At 37.3% G+C, this 26764-nt stretch overlaps 1 protein-coding gene across 1 annotated transcript; it reads right to left on the bottom strand.

Annotated features, from left to right (window-relative positions):
* Nucleotides 1–516: 516 nt before the first annotated feature.
* On the bottom strand, nt 517–25387 carry LOC143909342 (modular serine protease-like). Its single transcript, XM_077427273.1, has 14 exons — nt 23340–25387; nt 17810–19442; nt 16353–16392; nt 15624–15886; nt 11913–11937; nt 11621–11826; nt 9464–9527; nt 9186–9385; nt 8846–9052; nt 8602–8763; nt 2275–2402; nt 2020–2199; nt 1091–1259; nt 517–945 (listed from the first exon to the last, which is right to left on the bottom strand). Exons 2-14 carry the CDS (start codon nt 17883–17885, stop codon nt 734–736), a joined length of 1932 nt encoding a protein of 643 aa, XP_077283399.1. The 5' UTR covers nt 17886–19442; nt 23340–25387; the 3' UTR covers nt 517–733.
* Between the last annotated feature and the right edge of the window lie 1377 nt (nt 25388–26764).

Here is a 26764-nt window from a genome sequence, read left to right as displayed (position 1 = left end):
AAAATGAAGGAGATTCATAAAGACCATATCTAACAAATTGCTTCCTATCACTAAGATAAGAAGCAAAGAGTTTAAGAAGACGCGTTGAAAAACCCACTTCAGCTAACCTGATCAAAAGAGCGTCATTATTGACTTGATCAAAGGCTTTACGAAAGTCAAAGTAGGCTACATCAACTTGCTGACCAACGTCAACTTTAGACATGATCAAATGTGTGAAGCAGGCGAGATTAGTGGTAGTGGAACGACAGGGTGTAAAACCATGTTGCTCATCACACAATAATCTTTTAAACTGCGCAAGAATCAAACGGTGAAGGATGATGTCAAAAATTTTGGGATTAATAATTAATATTTAATAATTATAACTGGTTATAATATTTAATATTATAACTGGGTATTTGAAGAAATATGAAATTTCATCTTATGATTTCAATATGGATTATATTTTCGCAAAATTCTTGTACACTGGGAAAATTTAGGAGAAGCTATATAAAAATTTAAGACTATAAAAACATACACATTTTTTTATATTAAGTGTGTTTTTATTATTGAAAAAGTACAAATGTGCAGACATACAAATAATAATATTTTAAATCTTAATATTAATATTAAAACTAAGAAAGATTTGTTTGATTCGATGAAACATACGTACATACATATATACAGATTATAATATTTATATTGAAACTAAAATGAATTTGTTTGAATCAATGATACATTGGATGGGTGATATGTTTCATATTTCATATTTATTTATTAATTTGGATAAGAAATCTTTTTGACTAAATATGGAAGTAAAAATTGTATAGGAATTGGGTAGACAGGTTGTTCTGCTATAGTCAAGAGCTCCAGCACTAACTATACCCCTGATATACCATCTTGTGACACCTTTTTCAGTAGTTTTAAAGACCATGCCTCCGCCACTGTCACCACTGCATACTGTCGTACCTGCACAACAAAATCAATCATATCAACACCTACAAAAAAGCGGACTGACTTCTAACTGCTGCATAGACCCAGCATTTAAAAATCAGAAAAATTAATATAAATTTCAGATTGATTTTGATATGTCAGGACTACGGTAAATACTTGCCTCTATCCAAAAACCCAGCGCAGAACTTGTCTGGAGTTACATACTTTTTGAACTCCTCCGGTACCCCATCTATACACTTGTCGTATTCCACCACTGGTACTTCTGCCAATTTTAAATAAGTCGATGCAGAGCCAGCATTTCCTGCTTCGGTCACACCCCAGCCAACCACCTGTCAAATAATGAAAAAAATCTATTTACAGATTAACAATCCTAGTCTTCGTTAGAACATCTGTTTGCCAAATATTTGTTTATAGCTGATAATCTATAAACTTAAAATCTTAAGTTTATATATATATGTATATATATATATATATATATATATATATATATATATATATATATATATATGTTTATATATATATATATATATATATATATATATATATATATATATATATATATATATATATATATATATATATATATATATATATAAACATATATATATATATATATATATATATATATATATATATATATATATATATATATATATATATATATATATATATATATATATATATCAGTGGCGTGCGCTGAAATTCTCTCTCTTTTTTTGTCGTACAGTCTTACTTAATGTGCACGAACGGGATACAAGAGGAACAGGCTGTTCCTCTTGTATCCCGTATATGTACATACTATTGGAAATTTTTTACTATAAGATTCTTTAGCCTCCAACAAACTTCCATGTAATTTTTCAGTCTAAAATCGGTATTTAATTTAATATTTAATGTATGTATGTACATACATACTTAATAAGGATTCAAAATGAACCATAATTTCCATTCACCGGTAATTCACGAAATATTCGTTTAAAACCGATAATATTCTTTTAGAACTATTTATAAACAGAGCATGACTTTGAGTAAATTTACTGGAACTTTGAGTAATGAATAAAAATCCACTATGCATAAAAATAATTTACACACTTTTCCCACATTTCCAGAAGCCAGCTGTAGTTCGTTGAAGCCTTGATTGAGAATATCGATGCAAATGGCATGCACCATATTGTGAAAGTCGAATGGAGACTTGAGAATCAAAACGGCGAGATCTTGTTGCAGGCTGAATTTGTGGCCGCCGTATTTTTTCGGGATTCGAATCGCCTCAATCTGGAATTATAATTGTAAATTAAACACGGCAAACAAATAAATTGTGAAACATTCGACACACAATAAATTATTTACGTCAGATATTTGCTTATACGTCGCTTTGTTATCGATCTCATTTTCCCAAACTCTGTAATATTTTCCGGCAGCCACAGCATAATTTTGTTCACTCTGAATCACTCCACCGGTGTCGAAACAGTGAGCAGCTTCGTTTGAAATGAAAAAGATATTATAATAAAACTCTCAATAACTAATTATTATTATCATTATTATCTTATATATAAAATCGAAACAGCGTCTGTAATTCGTTTCTGATTGGCTGGATTGGTCAAAGACGTTTGAAATTGGTCATTTAAATATTACATATAATAAAAAAAACCTATGATTTATTCATGGTTTTCATTTAATTTCCATTTACCGAGTGAAGCCGGGTAGCACCACTAATATAATATAATAGTATACGTATATCATACATATTCAATTAGAAAATTAATCAAATTTTTCATTGTATACATACATTTTATAAAATTGGTTTATTTATTTACATTAGACCGTGTATTTAATTTTTATACATTCTTCTTCTTCTTGTTAATGCCTTGTCCGCATCCGGACGTTGGCGACCACCTCGTCGATTATTTGAATATATCCGCATCGGTCTTCAGCGGCTCGGAACAGCTCTTCGGCGCTCATATCGGTCCACATGCGCATGTTTCGAAGCCAAGATAACTTTTTCCTGCCAATCCATTTTTTTCCTTCTATTTTCCCCATGGTTATCAAACGGAGAAATTCGTATTTTGGACCCCGTATCATGTGTCCGAGGTACTCCATCTTTCTCCGCTTGATGACAGAAACAAGTTCCCTTCCTCTCCCCATCATGCCGAGGACAGCTTCGTTTGATATCTTTTTGGTCCACGGAATCTTCAGCATACACCTATAGACCCACATCTCAAAAGCTTCAATGCGGCTGATCATCTTGGTTTTCAGAGTCCACGTCTCACATCCGTGTAGTAATACTGTCCAGACGTAGCTCTTCGCGAATCTCAACCGCGTATGAAGATTGAGATGCTTGTTTGTAAGGGCCGCCTTCATTTTTACAAATGCTGTTCTAGCCATCTCGATGCGGATTTTTAGATCTTCATCTGGGTCCATCTCTTCATTCAGCCAGGTACCCAGGTATTTGAATCTTTTTACTCTTTCTATCACCTCTCCATCCAAGGTTAGATTCCCGGTGTCTGTTTGCATTCTATCTACTATCATAAATTTTGTTTTCTTTAGATTTATGCGCAGACCTCTTCGATTGCTTTCTTGATGTACACGGTCTAGAGATCTTTGCAGGTCTGCTAAATTTTCAGCGACTAGTGCCGTGTCATCAGCATATCTTATATTGGTGATCGTCTCGCCGCCCACCTTGATGCCCTCCGCCTCTTGGAGAGCATCGTGGAAGATGGATTCGGTGTAGGTGTTAAAAAGAGTAGGTGATAGGATGCATCCTTGCCTGACGCCCCGTTCTATAGGAATCTCATCAGTGAATTGATCATCGACACGTACTACTGCAGTCTGATTCCAATAAATATTTCGTAGCAATCTGACATCTCTGTCATCCAGGCCAATATTTTTTAATGTTTCCATCAGGCGAGCGTGTTGGACACGGTCAAAGGCCTTTTCAAAGTCTATAAAGCAGATGTACACAGGTTTACGGACTTCTCTGCATCTTTGGAGTAGTGTTTTCATACAGAAAAGGGCCTCTCGGGTACCCAAGCCTTGTCTGAACCCAAACTGCTCTCTGCTAATCGCCTCTTCACACCGTGAGTAAATTCTGCCCTGTATTATCTTTAGTAGGATCTTCAATGTGTGACTCATTAGGCTAATTATTCTGAAGTCGCTACACGTCCTCGCGTTACTCTTTTTGGGCAACGGGATAAATATGGATTGTAACCAATCGCTAGGTACTTCGCCTGATAAATATATTTTATTATAGAGTTTTGTTAGATTTTCTATGTTATCGTCGTCCAATAACTTGAGAAATTCGGCAGGAATCAGATCCGGTCCAGTAGCTTTCCGACTCTTTGCTAGTTTTATAGCATGTTCCACTTCGGATTTCAATATATATGGTCCCGTTTCTGGATCTTCAATATGCCCTCCGGTTTCTCTATTGTCTTTAAAGAGCAATTTTGTGTACTCGGTCCATTCTGATTTCTTCTCATCCATATTTAAAATGATTTTTCCATCTTTATTCCTAAGGAGTATGAAATCTTTTTTTCTGAATGATCCTGTTGCTTCTTTTAGTTTTTTATGTACGTTAAATTCGTCGTGTTTTTCTTGTAATTTTTCAATTTCGTTACATTTATTTTCCATCCATTTTTCTTTGATTTCTTTAATTTTCCTTTGAATTTGGCGGTGAATATTTTTATATTGTGTTGGATTATTATGTTTGTGTTTTCTACGTTCTTCCATTAAATGTATAATTTCATCCGTCATCCAAGGTTGTTTTTTATTAATTATTTGATTTGTTTCAAGAAACTTTTTCCCAGATTGGGTCATTGCTGATTTCATACCTTCCCACTTTAAGTTTACATTACTATTTTCTTCAATACATTTTTGTTTAAAATTTTTATTGAGATCTTTTGTAAATTGTTCGTGGATCGTAAGATTTTTAAGCAGCTCTAAATCCAATCTTGGTTTAGGTTTTGATGCTCTTAAAATCTTTTTCAGTCTTATCTTCAATTTCCCACAAAGTAGATTATGATCGGATGCCACGTCTGCACCAGGGTAGGTTTTCACCGATTTTATACTATTTTTAAATCTACTGTTTATCAAAATAAAGTCAATTTGGTTTCGCACAATATTATCAGGACAGTCCATTGGGGATTTCCATGTGTATAATCTTCTTTTAGGTAGCTTAAAGAAAGTATTCAAGATAACATACTGCTCTTCCTGGCAAAACTGAACTAGTCTGTCTCCTCTCTCATTTCTTTCTCCAAGTCCGAAGCGACCAGTTATACCCATTGTTTCTTCGTCTCCAACTTTGGCGTTGAAATCTCCCATTATAATGTTAACATCATGTTTTTTCGTATATGTCATCAATTCTTTGATTTGTTGATAAAATTCTTCAATCTCATTTTCTTCTTTATCAAAAGTGGGGGCATACACTTGTATTATGTTAACATTTATAGGTTTTCCTGCTAATTGTATCATCATGACTCGTTCAGATAACGGAATAAAGTTTCTCACACTTTTACTGATGTCGTCTTCCAGAATCACAGCAACACCATTCTTATGAGTGCCGTCAAGCGATCCCGAGTAGTAAGTCGTATATCCATTGCAATGCATCGTTTTTCCTGCTCCAGGCCATCTAGCTTCGCTTATGCCGAGCATCTGTATTTGGTTTTTTTTCATTTCTATTTGCAGATTTTCAATTTTACCTGCTTGATACATGGTCCTAACGTTCCATGTACCAATTTTTCGTATGTTTTTATACATTGTAGATACCTATATTGTTCAATAATATTAAAAATATTGCACATGACCTAGGGGATAAAATTGTTTCTTTCCAAGCGCAGTTCGCTTCAATGGAATTATATACAATAAATCCAAAAATAAATTTTAATAATTATATGAGATTTTATTAAATATGTAGTTCGTAAATATTTTTATCTCGATGTCCAATTTGTGCCAAAAAGGTAGAAGACCTTTAACCAAATGTGTGTAAATCAAATTCAAATTAGTTCATAGGATATTGCCAGCTATTTCAACATACTAATTTATTTTTTTTATAAGTAAAAATTATTGATGTATTATTTATCACTTCAGTAATCTATGAGTGATTAAAAAAAATTAAATTAATATCTAAATATATTTGTATTAGCAAAGATCAAACAACCATATAAATAGTATAAATTAAAAGTTTTTATAACTGTAAACATAATTTGTCTTAAGAGTACAATGTTAACCGCTTAGACGCCCAGCCGACGCGCTGAGCGTGTAATAGATACAGCTGTTTGCGCCTTAAGGCGCTTTGGGCAGCTAAGCGGTTAATAGACCACGAAAAAAACCAAACTCGAAACTGAAACTGTTAATCGCAGCTGGGGTTTCGCAGGGGAGCTTGCTTGGCCCACTCTTGTTATTCATATATATAAATGACATACCTATTCCAAAAAACCGTCACATAACCCTATATGCAGATGATACCGCTTGCTTCACAAGTAGCAAAAAACCAGACACTTTTCGTAAAAATCTTGAATTTGCAATTAAAACAATGATGGAACACTTCACTAAGTGGAAAATTCAAATTAATCAAACCAAAACAGATGCGATATTCTTTAGTATTAGAAAGTATAAGCCAAGTTCAGATCTGAAAATCCCCTCTAGAGAAAGTCTGAAATGGCAATCAGTAATGAAATATGTAGGAGTAACCTTCGATAAAATAATGATATGGGCACCTCACATTGAAGCAGCGAAGTGCAAGGCGATGCGGGGTATATCCTCAATATACCCAATATTTAATCGCCATAGTTCCTTTTCAACTCAAAATAAAATAAAATTATATCGCGCGCTCATATTACCATTATTAACATATGCTTCACCTGTATGGAATAACGCCTCGAATACTAACATTTTCAAGCTCCAAATAATACAAAATAAATCCCTAAAAATAATTTATAACACACGCATATATACTAAATTGAAAAAACTACATATCATAAATAATATTCCGTTAGTTACAGACATTAATAACAAACTAACCAGTAGATTCTACGACAGAATCACTAATAACCATACTAACACACTTGTGAAGAGTCTCGATGATTACAACAAAATGTCTATACCAGGTATAAACACAGATTACATAAACACGGTCTGCTTTAGATCGTCGACTTTAGAGTCTTTAATTAATATTATGTATTATGAGCATTTATAAGAATTGTAAGTAGGTTTTTGAGCTCTTTTTCTTATTATGCTTTACATTAACATTAAAATAATATAATACTATGATTACTAACAAAAAAAAATGTAAAATAGAAAATGATCAGTAAATCAGTAGCTATTAAAATAGATATAAGATTAATTGCGAACATAATTTAGTAATAATAAAAAGCATTTAAAAATCAAAAAAAACACTAAATTGTGCACGCGATAAGACACCGAAAATTGTGGATTGATTGGCCATCATTGGCTAGCATTTCTAATTGAAATACATACATGTATGTATATTGAATATTTGAAGCAGCTTCATGAGTATATGCAAGTTAGATTTAATGATATTATATATCTAAATATTCCAGATTGGGTGATTGATCCATCTATTATGAATGCAATTGATATTGATATCGCATTGCAAGAAAGTCTGATAGATCTGCAAAGTAATATGAATGCACAAGTAAGATTTAAACTAAATAAAGATATTTTTTGGATCAGCACTGAAATAGCGAGTATATTCTTACAGCTTTGTTAGAAGGCAAGTTTGTATTTCACTGCATTTTCTACATCTTATCTCGTCGAATCTGAATTTAGTCGAGTTATGCATCTCCTCTCAAAAGCTCGTAACCGTGTTGATATTGTAAAAAGCCTGTAAAAACCCTTGATATTGTGAAAAAATAAAAAGTTATAGGCGTTTAAACAATTAAAATCTGACATAGCGAGAGAGTGGCAAAAAAAGGGAAAAAACGATGGAAACGGTGTGGACAAATGCGCCAATGTGGACAATAGACGTCACCGAAAAAGATGATGGAGTATTTTCAAACGTGTCTATTACGATAATTTTTCACCATCGTAATGGCGGACTTCATTTCCACATATATTGATGACCAAACCGAGCAAAATGGCAAACTTTGAAAACGATCGGATAAGAGCCCAAATTTTGTCAGACGAAAAAATCGAAAGTGAAGTAAGAAGAGGCTAGTAATAATAATAATAATAATAATAAAATGTATGTAAAGATCATCATCTCGTATTTCATTATAAGTTGTGTTCATAATGAAATCAGCCACAAGGATCACACTAAATAAAATTATCTTTCAATATATTACATATTGAAAAATTTATGATGCTTAAAAATATATTACGTGTGTTCAAATTTGTAATTATAAAATAAAGTTTATATAATATATAATATTTTTAATATGTACTTTTTTTTTTAGAGAAAATATGAGGTGGGAGGCACGGAAAAATATTTAAAGCAAAAGGGGGCCACGGTCCAAAAAAAGTTGAGAGCCACTGCTCTAGAATGTTATTCAACAAACGATCTTTTTTTATGAAATTTTTGTCAAATACAATTAATTTCTTAGAAATTACGTATTTGCCGATGAATTTCTACGTTTGTGGTTACTTTTAGTTTGAGACTATTTAACCGACATGCAATAAAGCAATTACTAATACATCTTTGGGTTCAAATTCAAAATTACATACCGCTGATGACAATCTTTCTGCTGATAATTGTTCCACCGCAAATTTGAGAGAAAACTCCATTCTCGTCTAAGCTATAGACGCCGACGTGCCAAGGCGACCCACCAACAATCGCTGTTATACCACCTAATACATTTCCAGCACCCTCTACTATCTGCCCACAATCTGTCAAAGACATATGCGTATTTATCAAACATTTATAAAAAATATATGTGTCTAAATAAAAAAGCTCGAAATTAATCAACACCTGGTCTGCATCTTGGTGGTAGTTCATCCCATACGCCGTTCTTACACGACAAAAGTTTCAAATTTCGTTCCAATGTAGGCACGTGGTATCCCTTGCACACTGTGGTGACAGTTGTTCCATCTGGCAATGCTTTATCACAATCAATAAATTCACCTCTATACAAACATTTGAAGTCAACTGTTAGCGACTGGAGTGGATCACAGAATTCTGTAAGCATTTCAAGGCTTCGTGAACATTTTATCAGGAATATTTCGTTTTTGTTCATTTTGTCATTACTTCTGCTCAAACACTTTTTGAAACAATGAAGGAAATAAATAGAAAATGTAGGATTAAAACTCACTGACACACTGCACCTCTTCACTCCATTTTCCATCCTCTTCACAATATATATTGTTGGGTCCATGTAGACCGAAGCCAGGATTACATGTATATATTACAATTGTGAATGGATTGACCCGTGCCCCAGGAGGCATCTCTTGATTTCCAACCTTATATTTACCATTTTCTGGATAAGCTGGCAACGCGCATTGGTCGAATTCCCTTAAAACAAATCAAAACAATTCATGTAATTTAAGTATGTGTTATATGACCAGCTACTATAAATAATTGAGTATATACCCTGTTGTTCGTGTGTCAAGGGTCGTTGGTTTACTGGTTGTGGGAGATGGTGGAGCGTTATCACCTGTCAACATGCATGTGAATTTTATACAATACACCGTCTCAGTGGAAATATTAGAAAACAGGTTACTTAAACTATGTAGAAACACTTGAAACTATTTTTTTTTCGTAAATTGGAATTATTTATGTAATTTAAGTAAATGTTATACAACCAGGTACTATAAATAATTGAGTATATACCCTGTTACTGGTGTGTCAACGGTCGTTGGTTTACTGGTTGTGGGAGATGATGGAGAGTTAGCACCTGTCAACATGCATATGTACATATATTACATATATGTACAATGCACCGTTTCAGTGGATATATTAGAAAGCAAAGTTATTTAAACTATGTGTTACTACTAAGAAACACTGGAAACTTTTTTTTTACGTAAAGTGCGCATCGTGTAGCATCACTATTATTACTTAGAATTACTATCTGAATGGTCTTTAAATAATAATCTACCATTCAGCCTGATTAAGTGCCATGTTATTTCCTTCTCAAGGTCTCTTTCCCCTATTGAGTTCAGTTTTTTAGCCTTCGGAACTATCAATTAACACGAACTGACTCAACTGTTGATCTTGGTATACTGTTTAGGAGTGACTTCAAATTTTCGACTCATATTTCAGATATGTGCTGTAGGGCTACCAAAATGCTTGGATTTGTTCTGCGTAATTCTCACTTCTTCCAAGATCTGAATATAATGGTGTTACTTTATTGTTCGCTTGTCCGGAGCATATTGGAGTTTGAGTCTGTAATTTGGAGTCCTACTGAAATTAAATTCTCTCTCTTGATAGGAAGAGTTCAGACGAAATTTCTACGATACTGAAGAGTATTCAGAGGTAAGTGGAGTCAGGTCGAGGTACAAGAAAACACGCAGGCAGGTTCCAAGTCTTTATTGCTGCTCGTCCGGTGGAGGTCAGGATCCGAATGCCCCCGATCGAGAGCGTACCATACTTATATCAGAGAGCGCTCAGCGCATACACGTATTATCATTGGTCAAGGAGTCTGGCGCAGCCATTGGCCGCAACGCCCGACTCCACCATTGGTCGGCGTCACCATGACGTCATCGGTCTACGGGCGTCTGTCTTCATAACTTTACAATACCTATACTTGAAAAAGTATGGGTATTATCCGTATTTATTTCCCACAGCATTTCTGCAAGGTACATTGGGCTTTAATTCTCTGGCTTCTAGAAGGATTGTTGCCATTTCCAAATACTTCTTTGAAGTTTTAAATGGAGTTGTTGACAATCCTTCGATTTTATCAGAGCTTAAGTTTTGGGCTGAGACCGGTAGAGCGCTGCGTAATCGACGACTCTTTCGACCTATTTTTACAAGAACGGATACTTTCAAGAACTCGTCACTGGTGGAAGCTATCCGGTTCCTTAATGTGATTGATGAGCATTTTGACCTGTTCAACTGGCATGTTGATAAGCTGGTTAGTTTCTTGAGATTCAATACGAGACTATTTGAATGAGATGAATGATTGGAATTTTTATTGCTTTTTCTTTGTTATTTTCTTTCTATTTTTCTTTTTTTTGTAAGACCGGTGTGATGCTTTGGGGCAACCTGTCAGGTCACACTGGTCATTTTATTGTTGTTATTATTTTAAAATAATAATAAATTATATAAATAAATAAATCACATATGGAACTTGATAGCTATGTCTCCACTTGTTTAATTTTCGTGCAACTTAAGCGCATGCGCTTTAGAGTTGAACGGACAGATTACTCGTGACGCGCACCCACTTCCGAACTGGTTGGTATCTTTCAACTTTTCATGCGTCATGTCACGTTACACGCGTCAAATCAGAGGAAATAATAAATTTATTGAACAAAGTGGAGCGAAGCCTTTGGTTTTCGTGCACATCGTGTGTTTTTATTTATAAAGTAAGAACATGTCGATTTTGTTTGGAATAAAACATCATCCAAATTGCCTCCTCGCCTTTTTCTTACAGACTATCACTCTATGCTCGAAGCCTTTGACCATTTATTCGAAAATAAACGGTTCTATTTCAGCTTGGGCGAGTTACCTCGTTCAAGCTACTCGAATCGTGTAAACCCGCTATAAATGACATATATTTCCCCGCCAAAGCTAATTAAAAATGGTACTCACTCTCACATCCAATGGGCTCACTCCAAGATCCATCTTTCCGACAGACGACGAAACTTTTACCAACATGAGTATAGCCAGATTTACAACTATAAGCTATTTGGGTGAAGGTGGAAACACGTTCTCCTGGAGTCACCGAAGTTGAGGGCCCAATTATGTCATAATTTCCATTTTCCGGTTGTTCTGGTAGCACACACGAATCCGTTATGCTACGCAATTTAAACTCAAAATTAAAAATTAACAAATTGAAAACTCAAAGTAGGTGGTGGTTGGATAATCGAAAATGGAAACTAGCCTCGAGGTGATCTTGCCATTCGTTTCTGAAAGAAAAAAAAAACGAAAATCATTTTTATTAAAACATAATTTTCATTTTCAAAAACACGCAATTTAACAAGTAGCAATTTAACTCATGCCTTTTCAATAACTGTATATTATTTGAAAATAAGAAGTATAAATATTTTTTGCACTATCCTTCCTGATACGTTAATTCAATACATCCCGAACTTTTCAATAAAATGATTATCCAAACAGTGCCAAATAAGTTAATTATTTTTCTTTATATGACGTTTATATCTGTAATATAAGCCAATTCTGTATGGATATATTAACTATTACTTTCAGGGGTGACTCGTCCATATGAACTTCAGATCTACAGCACCCCAACTACTGTTTCTTCTCGAGAATAATGTCAAATCGAGAATTCTCATTTCAAAGGGGTTTGTGTATTTGATTGCAAAATTTGTTAACAATTATCAAGCACTCACATCTTTGCTTAGGTAATAAATCAAGCCATTCGGATAAGAAAAAGGTTAGTGCCAGATGTTTGAAAATATGGATAATTTCTTGTAAAGTATTCGAAATGTAAAAAAAATTTGATGATTTTCTATTACTCTATCCGGCCTTATCTTTCCTTTGGTGATCTAAGAACGCGCTGCGATAAGAGTCGGAAGAATATAAAATTATTTAGGGATAATTTTATTTTTAGGAGCTTTTTTCGATAATCCAAAAAGGACTATTTTTATATTGTTTTTGTAAAATCAGCTTTTCCATACAAAATAATCTCCTGAAAATCTTTCAAAGCAAGACAAAGAACATAATAAAATAAATTTGGGAGTTAACATTTTTTTTCTGGGAAAAATCGACGTGTTTATTATTGTTACGTACGCCGTGGATTGAGCGAATTGTACTTAGACCAACGGATATCTGTTATCGGTTAACTAAATGCATGCACTTACTTCCAAAGCTTATATCTGGACTCTAAGTGCATTTAGGCTAAACAATGACCGTTATTAGTTATTTCTCAGAATCGGTACGGGAAGTCCCAATGTCTTGGAAATACATATCCGAATACGTGACTATATAACAGGTAAACAGATTAGGCGTCCTGAGAGATCTACCCTTTATAAGGCGGTACGTAGGCGATATAATTCATTCTGGACGGAGCAGTGACAGTGTGTGTAACTCCTTAATCATCAATAAATGCTGTGAAACGACTGTTGGCCTTTTACTTGGATCCTCCACCCACCCCTACGCAACATTATACTCGAGTGTTCTAGAGAATTTCAATGATCTATTTTTGTTGGTTTCGTATTTTTATTCAAATTCATAATAATACATTAAACAACGTGGATAGTCCCGTTCAAATTAGCCAGCAGTTTGGCTTTATGGTAGCGTATATATTTAGCACAGTGGTGCTAAATATCGCAGTGGCGATCGATGGTTCGACTCGCCAAACTGCTGGTTAGATTTGGGGGTTTTGTGACTCCAAATCGATCGTTTCTCTATCAGAGTTTGCCAATTTTATATGATCATTGTGGAAAATTGGTAATAGATCATTTCCTGTTGTCACGAAAATCTTTGTGTATAATTTGTAGAAATTATGCACAGAAATTTTAGATGTCTAGATAGATGTCTCTATAACTTCGTGTTTATTATGTGTATAAAAATTGTAATAATAATTGTGCACAAAATCTAAAAATAATCCATAGATGTCTCTATGATTATTATTTCTGTATTTGATCAATTATTGTACATATTCGATGTTTATTGAACGTACTTTATACGTTGTTGACTGACCGTTCTCGTACACTCGTCGCATTGGAGCGATCTGTAATGACGAGTGTACATTGATTGTAATAAAAAAAAATAAAAAAAATAAATCTAGGGAGAGCGGCTGTCCACCCCAACCCCCACCCCCCCTCCACAAATGACGCCCCTATGTTAAATAAAATTATTAAATTTTATTTGTGAAAATAGTAAGTCATCCGAAATATTTTGTGAATTATTAAAACTTAATTTAGTAATTTTAAGTAAAGACTAATTGGCTTATTCTAAAGAAAAAATGGGGAGAATGAAGTTTATATTTACGTAAATATATGTATCTACATAATTTAAATTGGGTTGGCATTTGTTGATTTCATGCAAAACGTCTTTATTTAATTTTTGATTTGTGGTTTGTTGTGAATGAAATTATTTATTTTTAATTATACAACATGCAGCACCTCCAAAAATATTTTCAACGAGCCACCAATTATTATACACCATAATACTAGTAGTTATAATTTTTGTTCATTAACCCTTTGAGTGCTGACGTCTTTTCTGTTGAAAGCCCGCCACGCTGAAAATTTCACCAATATTTCCAACTAGAATTATTTAGAAATCAAATAGAAAGCAGGTATAAAAATTTTAGCTAATCCAAACAAACCCTAGATAACTTCCGTCGAAGATTTCGAGTGTCGTAAAGGTGTGTTTAGACTCTCTAATATATCTTGCAACAATATAAATTAAACAAAAAAAGTACATTAATCAATGTATTTTTCCAAAACTAGTTCCATCTTCTTCATTGTTGTTAAAATGTAATGCTCACAATCTAAATTCCAAGCCACAATCTAAAATACTCAACAGTTAGGAATGTATAAATTCAGAAATCGCGGTGTTAACCAATCTTTATTAACATTCACACAGATTACACGACCCATGATCAATGCATTTTTTTTTTTAAATGCTACCTGGAAAGATATAGCGGGTAGTATTCTTGTTTATTTTTTACATACTCAAAATACAACGCCGTATCGCCGTATCGCCGTATCGCCGCCGATCGGCGTATTTCAGGCTTATGTACTTGTTGGCAAAATGCCAATTGGGGTTGGTCAGCATTCAAAGGGTTAAATATCTTAAAAAATGCAATAGTTGTTTTTTTTTCGTGACATTTAATTATAACTTAATTCTCGCTGAAAAAAGGAAATGTAGCCAATTTTGGAAAATGATACCAAATTATATATGTATTTACATTTGAAAAGACAAAAAAACTTATGCATATACATGCAGACAAAAAACCTTATGCAAAATACATATGCATATACATGCAGAGTCGACGAGGGGGGGAGGGGAAAGGTTATGCAAATAACCCGGGCCAGGATTTTGAAGGAGGCACAGGGCCCTCACAAATAATATGTACATTTTTAGCAAAAGTATAAAAGCATTATTTGGTATTTATACTTTTAGGGTTTTTTGGACACTAAGCAAAATGGTAAAACTGCTTACCTACTTATAGTAAAATATAAGTAAGCATAGTAAAATTTAGGGAAAGATCTGTTTTGGTGTTCAGAATGGTCAGTTCCCTCACCACAATATCCAAAACAAATTAGTAAAATAACCTTTGGCCGATTCAGGCAGGATGTACTAGATATATTATGTATTTTGTAAAAATCTATAATTGGGCTCAGATGTTGTTTTGTTATATTTATTCTTTGTTTTTATGAATGTCTACATATGAGGCCTGTTGATTTTTCAATAAATAAATAAATACCGATACGTTAAATATCATGCAATATTGAAAATTTTTATCATAGTATCATGAACTTTTAAATGAATAAAGAATTTTTGAGATATTTTTGAAGCAAGATTGATTATGCTTATAACATAATTGGCAAGGGGTGACGTTTTATCTTTGCCAACGTTTTATCTCTGAACAACCCTTGCATGCAAAGAATTTGACACAACTCACTTTTGCAAATTATGTCGTGACTCCACTTGCCGTCGTTGAGACAAACGACAACTCCTCTGAAAGGGGAATTTTGCACCATCAAATCGTATTTATCATTACAGTTGTAAACCAGCAGGGTTGCTTGTTGCACCTTATCTCCAGGTGATGCCTTCTCTCCAATCATGTCATAGTTGCCATTTTCGGGTTTGGGGGGTAACGTACAACTTGGACTATCCAATTTATCGACATCGACTATTCTACCGGTTATTAGGCTCCCGGGCTCGCTAAAATTTCAAATTCGCTTTTTAACATTATCTCAATCACGTGATTGGGCAAGTATGTACATACATATATGTTACAGTGAAAGCATATCTCAAGTGAAAATATATTTTCTCCAATTCAAGCAGTGAAAATGTATCAGAAAATGAATTCACAACGTTTAACTCTATAAATTTAACCCTAACAACCCAATATTAAATTAATATGGCCAACCCTTACTTAACCTAACCTATCCTTACCCTTAAATAATATCAACCCTAAAAATTTAATATTAAATTAATAAAACCAACCCTGAAAATGTAACTGGATATGATTTCACTGAAACATCAGTGAAAATATATTTTCACTTGAAATAAAATTTCACTGTCACATATGTACATACATACGTATATATAAAATACATAATATTAGATGCGTAATGAAATCGAATTTTAAAAAATTTAAGAACCTATGAAAACAAATAATCAATACCCAAAATATAATCTTTCATCATCTTGTGCAGCAGCAAATCCTTAAACAAAAAAAAAATATATAAATTGTTATTATTACATGTGATTTTTTGTTTGCAACATAATATATCATATTACCATTTAATAATCATATTTATCGTATTTAGATAACTTTTAATAGGTTATCTTATTTATTTTGTTATTAATCCAAATAAAAAAGTTAGTATATTCTTCACTTCTATTAATGCTTTGTTATATGTACGAGGAAAATTTGTCTTTATATTCATTTTTTTTGAAAATTCGAAAAACTTGATAGGCTTTTTCTAATGCCGAATCCGTATTCGGATGCAGACGACTTTCATGGACAGACATCTATAATAGATCATCTTATCGATAAGATCGATTATCGAACTTATCAGTAGAGGTGGGCGCGGAAGCGTGCTTTTTCCAGGAAACAGGGCGTTTTGGGTCTATTTTCAAGGAAACAGGGCAAACTACAAAGCTAGAGAGCATAAAAAAAGTTCATCATAAAAAATGAACAAAGCACGGTGAACAATGAATAATGAACACCGCAAAGTTGGTCCGCTCTTTACTTATCAGTAAAGCCCGGACCCAGAGGGTGCCGCGTATTGTTCAATTGTTGTAAATGCATTGTTAATGGTTCGCCGAACGTTTTTTTTTGGACTCTAACTTTGTAAATAGAGCTAAACCGCCCCGATTCCTGGAAAAAGCACTGTGTCTATCCGCAGTCTACTTATCAGTAGAGACCGGCGGAGAAGATGCTCGACGGCTAAAAAAATGGTTCAGTATTGTCATTTTCTAATGTCAACCACTTTTTTTTGCTCTCCTGCTTTCTCGAACAATGGAGAGGTCTATTGTTATTTTTTGGCGGAAACCTGACCGCTTTACCAGGATGCTTTAACCCACCAAAAATGGTTCACTATTGTACTAAAAAGCAAGAGAGCAAAAAAAGGTTGACAATAGTAATTGATAATAGTGAACCATTTTTTGTGGGTTAAAGCATTCAGTCCGCCGAAGTCTGCGTATCAAAAGGGATGAATTAATGGTTGAAAAAAATTTTTTTATTGAAAACAAAGGTGATTTACGAAGTAGGAAATCCTCGTAGTCAAACCACCAATGATAAAAAAAAATCTCATTCAAATGAATGAAAATATTAAAAAATGAGATGTATGTATGTGTGTATATATGTATAAATATATATCGAATTATTGACAGTTTATGAATGTTCAAAATAAAAATCAAAATAAAAGCAAAACATACCTTTCACGATGAAAAAAAAAAATTGGTTTGGATTGACAATTTCTCAATACCATATTATCAAATATCAGTTATTTGGCAAAACATATACATATATTATGTACATTCATACAAGATACAATAAATAACCACAAATGAAATCATTCAGTCAGTGGACAACGATGTGATGTGAAGTGATGTGATGAAGGTCGTTGTGATCACCTGCACCTGAGGATAGAAGCGAGGTCAGCAACACTAACTTCACTATAGATCGAGGATTCCATTTCAGACGATCCATGCTGACCAGCTCTCGAATTATACTACATAAAGTGCTCTCGTATCATGATAACGTTGTTCCTGATAATGTTTGACCTGACGATACCCTGACGACGTAATTCAAAAAAAATGATTCCACGAACACTGAAATGTCTGCAGAAATACATATACACAAACTAATTCTCAGTGAAAATTCGTTTCGATTTCAAAATAACATTCGATTTTAAACTCTGCTTAAAATACATGAATAAAATACATAATCTAAAGAAGCCTGCATATACCTACCTGATATGTTATCGGAAACAAAAACGATATACAGGTTTTCCATCTAAAATACAAATACCTTCCATTTCAAATTAAATATTTATTGATTGCGGCTGTGAATATTGATAGAAATGTATGGCATGAAATTATTCAGCACGCCACAGTTAATTCCAATGTTTTTTTTTTGGGACTTTCTTGACAGATTGAGTAATAATCTTGAAAAAGTATGGTTAGTGTTAGACAACAGCAGCATCCACCGTACCCTAGAAGTGCGTGAGCTGGTTGAACGTACAAACCATTTTTTAATTATCTTACCTCCATACTCACCAATGATGAATCCCATTGAAGAAGTATGTTCTAAGATTGTATGTTCTGCCAGGAATTTGCTTGCAGACCCATCGATCAGATTAAATTTGGTGGAGATCATACAAGATCAAAATATTTAATTTGAAATGGAAAACTACAAAGGTATAAAACAGTACAAAAAAGTATTAGTAATGTTGGAATCTCCGTTTGAAAATCGGTATTAAGTTCATTTATTTTGTTTATCGTAATTTCTACAGTAGATTATAGAACTGACATTGTCAAGCAATATAAGGCTTTTCGCAAAGAAAATTACGTCAATTTTCGATAAACCGGTTTCACAGCCTGCTCTGCATATTAATATACATATTATATATGCAGCAGTGAAATGTTGGTATTATTGGGTACTTATTTTAGAATTTACAGCGGTTGTAAATCATGTATAAATTAAATTAAAAATAAAAAGAAATACATTGAGAGAATTATCTGAAAATCTAATAAGAAATCCAGATTTTAGATTTTTCTAACACCAGATCGACAATTCCATACCTTTTCCAGGAAGGAGGAAAAGGAAGTAAAAAATGTCGTGCGTTGCAATCCGAATTTGCCAGAGGCTGACGTAAAAGATGATATCGTCAGACAGGGATTCCCAGTATCCAAAGTTATTCATATTGTTACGTATACTAAACAGAGCCGCCGAGTAATTGCGATCGGATTAGGCCGGGTAGCGTAGCTAAACAATGATTGCACTTCTCATACCGTGGGAATACATATCCGAATACGTGACTATACAGTAGGTAAACAGATTAGACGTCCTGAGAGATCTACCCCTTATAAGGCGGTACGTAGGCGATATCATGTCATTCTGGACTGAGCAGTGACAGCGCGTGTATCTCCTTAATCATCAATAAATGCTTTGAAACGACTGTTGGCCTTTTACTTGGATCCTCCACCCACCCCTACGCAACAATATGAAGAAGAAGGAGCCTAGGAGCAACGCCACAGAGCTATACTTGGTGAACGATAGCTTCAGGAGCTGTAATGTGTGTGTGTATGCTGGGTGACCAGTGGCTGTGTGTGTGTGTCGTCGTCTCTATGTGTGTTCAGCTCGCTCTGGAGCACGTGCTGGAACAGGGCGGGGTGGGGAATTAGACAAGTCAGCTCGGGTTATCCTCGTTTATTGACGCATAGAATGGCGAGCCGGGGAGTTTGCCGGCGCCTGTGCCCCTCTATGGCGGGGGCTGTGGATGAGTACGCTGGCTGCAGCTGGTCACTGGTCAGGCAAGGTAGACCAGCTACGCCAGTACCGTCTCGGCCGGCGGATGGCGGGCGTCTCGTCCGGCGGATGGCGGGCGTCTGGTCTGACAGATGAGCGCGCCTCGTAAAAATGAGTGCGCGCCCGTAAGAGCCCAAAACACGGCCATGTGGGTTTGTTGGCTCGGACATACTCCCCGGGGTTGGAATATTCACAATATTTCAAGAAAGTTAACATAATAACAAAGCAGACAACAAACAAACAGAGCAGTGGTAACAAACATCTTCTTAGGAACTAAAGCCAGCCCCCATGGTTAAAAGTGCAAAAAAAAACATTATAGCACACCGACAAAAAAAACCAAACCAACTACTACAAGGGTAAAGTGTCATTAGCAACCAAAAGAAAACAAAACAAACTTAATGGATACAGCGTCAATTAGCGCACCACAACCAAACCAACTACACTGGCACAAACACAAAATTAACTTAAAGGATCAAGCGTCAATTAGCGCACCACAAGCAAACCACTACTATATTGGCACAAACATTTTTGTTATAAGTTTCACACAGAACAAGAAAAAACACAAAAGACAAAATTATATGAGGGAGGGAGAACAGTGAGTGCACCCAGGCCTAGTCGGCTGGTCAGGGGGCCAACGAGCGTCTCGCCAGCTGCCCTGTCGGTGATGCCCCTCTGAGTGCACAGGGTGATAATTCGTGCGACGCCGTCGTGCCCAGGAAGCACCAACGTGACTCGCCCCATGTTCTGCATGCCGCTCGGTCGGTAGTCGAGCTACTCGTTGGGCTGACTTCCTGGTGTTGCTGTTGAAGGAGTGTGCCGCACTCCTCCAGCCACCATCTCTGCCCGCTGCTGCAGATGCTGGTGCGGTAGCGCCCGTGCTGCGGGCTGATTGAGCAGATCCTCCCGCTGTTGAGCAACCAGTGGTTCGCCAGCTAGGAATTGACCAGGAGTTTTTGGAGCTGGGTTGGGAAGGTCGGATGAAATGAGGAACAACGGGTGCGGGTTTACCGCGGCTTCTTTTAGAAGCGGGTTCCCTAGGTTTTGGCAACGGAACTCTTCGGTCCGCCGACGGATCACGAGAAGCTTTTTGATGGCAGTTCCCGGAGCGGTTGGTTGTTGGGACTGAGCCCAGTTCCCCACTAACAACCCAGCCGAACGAAGTGTTCAACAGGTGAATGGTAGAGCCCCGTTCGCTGGCGAGTGAGGGAGGAATGGAAATATTCCTCCTACCGTTTTTAAGGGACTGATGGAATGCCAAGCATCCGAGGACCATGTCGACTGCCCCCGGCGAATCAAATGTGGGGTCAGCCAGGTAAATACGCTGGGGCAACCCCAGCCGTAATTCCGACAGGTCTCTGGATGGAACATTGTTCGTGATCTTAGGGATCACTAAAAACTCCATCTCCTTTATTTTGGCATGGCTCCTCGACCCCCGAGGAGCAACGTGCAAGACTACGCCCTGGGAGATTGGCGTTTCCTTACAGCCTACCCCGACCATGCTTGCATTCAATGCATGCGGTTGGATGTTCAACCGCTGACGCAGGTCATTGGAGATGATGTTCATCTCTGACCCACTGTCGAGCAGTGCTCGACACTTATGCCAACGCCCATCGCCTCCACGGGCAGACAACACCACTGTGGATAACAGAATGGTGCGAGGGGTTGTTGCTGCCCTGACGGTTGAATGCAGGGAATGAAGGCTAGGCGCGTGTGGCGCTTCGTTAGCGACGCTTGCAGCCCTTGGGACAGGAGCAGCGTTGAAGTGTTTTGGAGTCCGAGTAAACTCGGCGTGCAAAAGTGTGTGGTGTAGGTTGCGACAGTGGGAGCAACGAGTTTGGCTCTTGCAAGCTGTCGTCTGGTGGCCAGGACGCAGGCAGTTCCTGCAGAGGTTTGCCCTTCGGACCAGGCTGATTCGCTCTGGTGGGGCCAGGTCCCGGAACGAGGAGCATGAGTGGAGCACATGTTCACCCCGACACTTAGGGCAGGAAACTGCCTTGACTCTCTCGTGATGAGCGGAAGTCCCGGTAACCGCCTGTATGCACGGACGCGGCTGGTGCATCCTCTCGATGGCCTCGCCGTTCATCTGCACTTGGCACTGAAACCGGAGGAACGTGAGAAATTTGTCGAATGTCCAGTCCTCGTACTTGACCGATTGCTTGTCCCATTGCCGGGCAGTGTACCGGTCCAGCTTGGACGACAAGGAAGATACGAGGATGTCGTCCCATGTGACGACGGGGACGCCCATGGACCCGAGGGTGCGGGTATGCATGGTGATGTCATCCAACAGCCGCCGCAACCCTTGACCGACGTCATGGCCCACAGGCTCAGCGTTGAGCAATGCCTGGACGTGTCTCTGGACCAACAACCTCTTATTGTTGTACCGGTCCTCGAGAATGGACCAAGCGGTGGTGAAGGCCCCTTCCGCACAGTCGAGGCCGCGGAGAATGTTGCGGGCCTCACCGGTAAGACTGGCAGTAAGATATTGGAAGCGGACTGAATCCACTTTACTGCCGTCTATTGCGGCTTGGAAGCGTTGGGAGAACTGGGGCCAATCTTCGAGCTTCCCATCGAATGTTGGCAGTTCTAGTGCCGGGAGACGAATGGGTTGGTCCACTGGGGGAGTAGCGAGTTGGTCAACAGTGCGACGGACGGTTTGATCGACCGGGAAAAGGTCGCTTGGGGGGGAGGTTCCTCCCGACAAGGTGATGCTCTTTGCGGCATCTAGTTTGTCCAGCACTGCATCTGTATATGCCAAATAGGCGTCCTCAAATTCGTCCCATGTCAGCGCGGACTCCTCCGCCTCTTTGAGCTCTAACGCTTCTAACTCGGACTGCGTGTCCAAGAAATCGAGACGCAGCTGGCGCGCCTCCTCGAGCTTATATTCGAGTCGGGTCACGCTCGGCGGTAATTGGTCGACCAGATTCGTGAGCTTCGTCAGCCTTCCCCGAAGGGCGCCACGACGACGTCGCAATTGAGTCGTCATGACTTCGAGAAACTGTGAGGGGTGAAATGATATCACGGGGGGGGAAACCCGCGCCGTGAAACAAAAAGGGGGGGAAAAACCCACGCCGTTAAACAAAAGGGAAGCGGGATTACAAGATGGCGGACAGCCAACACAAAGGAATAACGGGAGAGACAAAATGGCTGACGACCAACCTGGTATGCCGACGACAGAGTCCAGCGCTGTAGATCATCCCGACTCGAAGGACCATGAACGATAGCTTCAGGAGCTGTAATGTGTGTGTGTATGCTGGGTGACCAGTGGCTGTGTGTGTGTGTCGTCGTCTCTATGTGTGTTCAGCTCGCTCTGGAGCACGTGCTGGAACAGGGCGGGGTGGGGAATTAGACAAGTCAGCTCGGGTTATCCTCGTTTATTGACGCATAGAATGGCGAGCCGGGGAGTTTGCCGGCGCCTGTGCCCCTCTATGGCGGGGGCTGTGGATGAGTACGCTGGCTGCAGCTGGTCAGGCAAGGTAGACCAGCTACGCCAGTACCGTCTCGGCCGGCGGATGGCGGGCGTCTCGTCCGGCGGATGGCGGGCGTCTGGTCTGACAGATGAGCGCGCCTCGTAAAAATGAGTGCGCGCCCGTAAGAGCCCAAAACACGGCCATGTGGGTTTGTTGGCTCGGACACTTGGTGTTCTTCGAGCCATCGGTATTGGCAAAGAAGATAAAAGAAATTTGTTACACAAAGGTTAGTGTCGTTAAGTACACAAACAAATCACAAAATGTTACTCAATGTTTCAGATGCCAAGAATATGGACACGCTTCGAAAAATTGCAAGTGCGTCAAATGCGCCGGCGCTCACCTCACCGCACAATGCAGTCAATGGATAGTTACCCCTGCTGTCTGCTCAGGATGTTCAGGATCTAACCCCGCTAACTTCAAAGACCGTCCGAAAAGACAGAGCTATCTGAAAATGCTGGAATCGAGGAAGAATCGAGCATCAGTTGTCAAAGCCAACCCCTGGAAACTCCCAGTGGTGCAGTCACAAAATATCCCGGTCATTAACGATCATAACTTCCCAAAGCTACCTACCATTAAAACTCCTACACCAAATATCCTAAATATCCCTAAAAACCTCATCAACCAACCAATCCCAACATTCAACCAACAACAGACCTAACTTCCATGGCGTCTATGGCGAAGATGTTGAAGATCCTCCAGGAGATTCGTGCCAAGGCCAGCGGTTGCACCAACAAACTAGAGCTGGCACTCATGCTTGTCGAATATCTCGATATCTTCGATTAACGGAAGGCGCCTGAAAATAGCTTGGAATGCTCGTGGACTTAAGAATAAGATTGACGAACTAGAGTCGGCGATCGGTGAGACCTTCTTAAAACCTCATATCCGTATTAACCTACCTATCTTTAACTGCTATCGCGAAGAACAGCATGGAGGGGGAGTTGCCATTTTTATAAAATCCTCAATTAAACATTGTTGCGTAATAACCCCGCCACTAAAATATCTAGAACTAACCGCCATCGAACTAACAATTAACTACACCCGTCACATAGTAGCATCCGCTTACAATCCTCCCCAAAAACGATTATTGGTATCCAATCTTAACAAAATATTTAACATTGGTAGTTTGGTAGTGGTAGCTGGTGACTTTAATGCCAAACATCCGTTATGGAGTTGCGTAAACACTGATCAACAAGGCACAACTCTTTTTAAATACATTCAACTAACAGATACAATCTTACTTCATCCGGATACATACACACACTATCCCACAAATAACTCACAACTATCCACACTAGATCTTGTCCTCTTTGCTACATTTAAAGAATGTATAGGAATCGGTTCGACAGGTCGATCTGCTCTCGTCAAGAAGCCCAGAACTAACAACACCCCTGATATACCATCTTGTGACACCTTTTTCGAAACTTTGAAAAACATGCCTCCGCCACTGTCCCCATCTGCATACTTTCGTACCTGCGCAACAAAATCAGTCATGTCAACAACAACAAACACACTGACTTCATACAGCTTCATAGTTCAACATCCAAAATTCAGAAAAAATAACCTAAATTTCAGATTGACTTTTGATATACCGGGACTGCGATAAGTACTTGCCTTTATTTAAAAAGCCGGAGCAGAACTTGTCTGGAGTTACAAACGTTTGGGACTCTTCCGGTATAACCTCTTTACACTGTTGGTACTCCACCACTGGTAATTCTGCCAATTTTAAATAAGGCGATACGGAGGCAGAATTTCCTGCTTCGGTCACACCCCAGCCAACCGCCTGTTTAGTAATGATAAAATCTCTTAAAAGCTTTTCAGTCCCAGTCTTCGTTATAAATCATACATTATGTATGATTTATGACGAATGTATGATACTGTTACGTACACCGCCGAGTAGTTGCAATCGGATTAGGCCGAGTAGCATCCCAGAGACTGTGTGACCGCTATAATTGGTTTAGAGGATTATCTCCCCCGAATGCACTTAGCGGGGGTAGCGATAACTCGGGGTCGCATTCCGATAGAGTTCTCAGAACCCACAGCGGTAGCGTGGGACATCTAGTACGTGTCCATAACAATAGGCAAGCAAACCGGACGTTGAAGATGCCTTAAGCGACCGACCCGTTATAAAGGCGGTACTTAGGCGATATCAAGACATTCTGGACGGAGCACTGCCAGTGCGTGCATCTTCTTAATCACCAATAAATGCTGTGACACGACTTTGGCTTTTTAATTAGATCCTCCACCCACCCCTACGCAACAATACATATGTGAAGAAAATATCATATTATAGATTTTTTTTATTTTTGTCAGAAAACTTATATGTATGTATGTACACAGTGGTGTCACCTTAATTTTGGAACAACGGGTTTCCATTTTTTTTTCTATATTATTTGTTTTTTTTTCGAGTCAGCATTACGTGAAAATTTAAATAAATTGAAATTAATTTTTTTACGTAATAGTGACTTGGGTGAAAATTTTTCTTATATATTAAGTGAATATTATAATATTTCAAATAATTATTTGTAAAAATCCATGCAATAACATACAATACAACTTACAGATAATTTTCCTTCCCAATCGACATTACACTAACACAATAAAGATAAATTTTACACTAAATTTTAGTCTAAATATGTATGTAAATGAAAATAAAGTCTAATAGAACCGAAATAAAAAAATACGCCCATTTCGAATTTCCACAAAGAATTTTGCACGTGCTTGAAAAAAAATTGGAGTCTTCGGCTTTCTTTGGATGTTAAATTACGACTTGAAAAGTGTTGAAAATTGAAAATTTTTTACCTTCACCTTTACGAGACACGCGTAACTAAATAACACGGTATTTATGGAATTGACAACCTTCTTAATTACGACTTTTTTTCTTTTTATTTCTTAAGTGTTCCTTAAAATTACCGTACAAACAGATTCTATTCACAGATTTATTTTAAGTTTGAGGTATAACGAAAAGCCGTATAAACAGAGGTATATACGGTGTGGGTGTATTTACATTAACTTGCTAATATTCAAATACAAGAGAACCGAAAAACGAAAACCGGAACTGAACCGATATATATTTTTTAACCGAACTGGAACGAAAAAAATAACGGTTCGGGTCCCTGTCCATAATCGCAATTTACATTACTGTTTTTATTATTTTCAATAGATGTCACTAGCCAAATAAAAGTAAGTCAAATAAAAATCATTACTAATTTTCTCTCACTTGTAATAATTTAGTTCTTGCAGTGTTTCATAGGTGTCACTTTAAATTTAAAATTTGGAAAAATAATACTATAATATCTTAAAAAAAAATTAAATCTTTTATATATTAAGTACATATATGTATGTAACTATGTACGTACATACCTATATATATTTTGAATTAAAAGGACAGCGTAATTGATTTTATCCCAGACAAATAAGCAAATATCTTTTTAAATCTTTATACGTAGTACTAGTGGTTTTACCCGGATCGATATTTGTATTATAAACCGCTTAAACATGGCTAATCTAATATAGTAAACATTTGATTAAATTTATTTGAATAGTTTTAATTTATTGAAATTTATTTGAATATTCATTCGTTTTTTTTTTATT

This window comes from Arctopsyche grandis, chromosome 3 (genome assembly GCF_051622035.1).
Source record: "Arctopsyche grandis isolate Sample6627 chromosome 3, ASM5162203v2, whole genome shotgun sequence".
Lineage (NCBI taxonomy): Eukaryota > Metazoa > Arthropoda > Insecta > Trichoptera > Hydropsychidae > Arctopsyche > Arctopsyche grandis.
The sequence above is the reverse complement of the archived record's forward strand: the minus strand, read 5'-3'. Positions and strand labels throughout refer to the sequence as shown.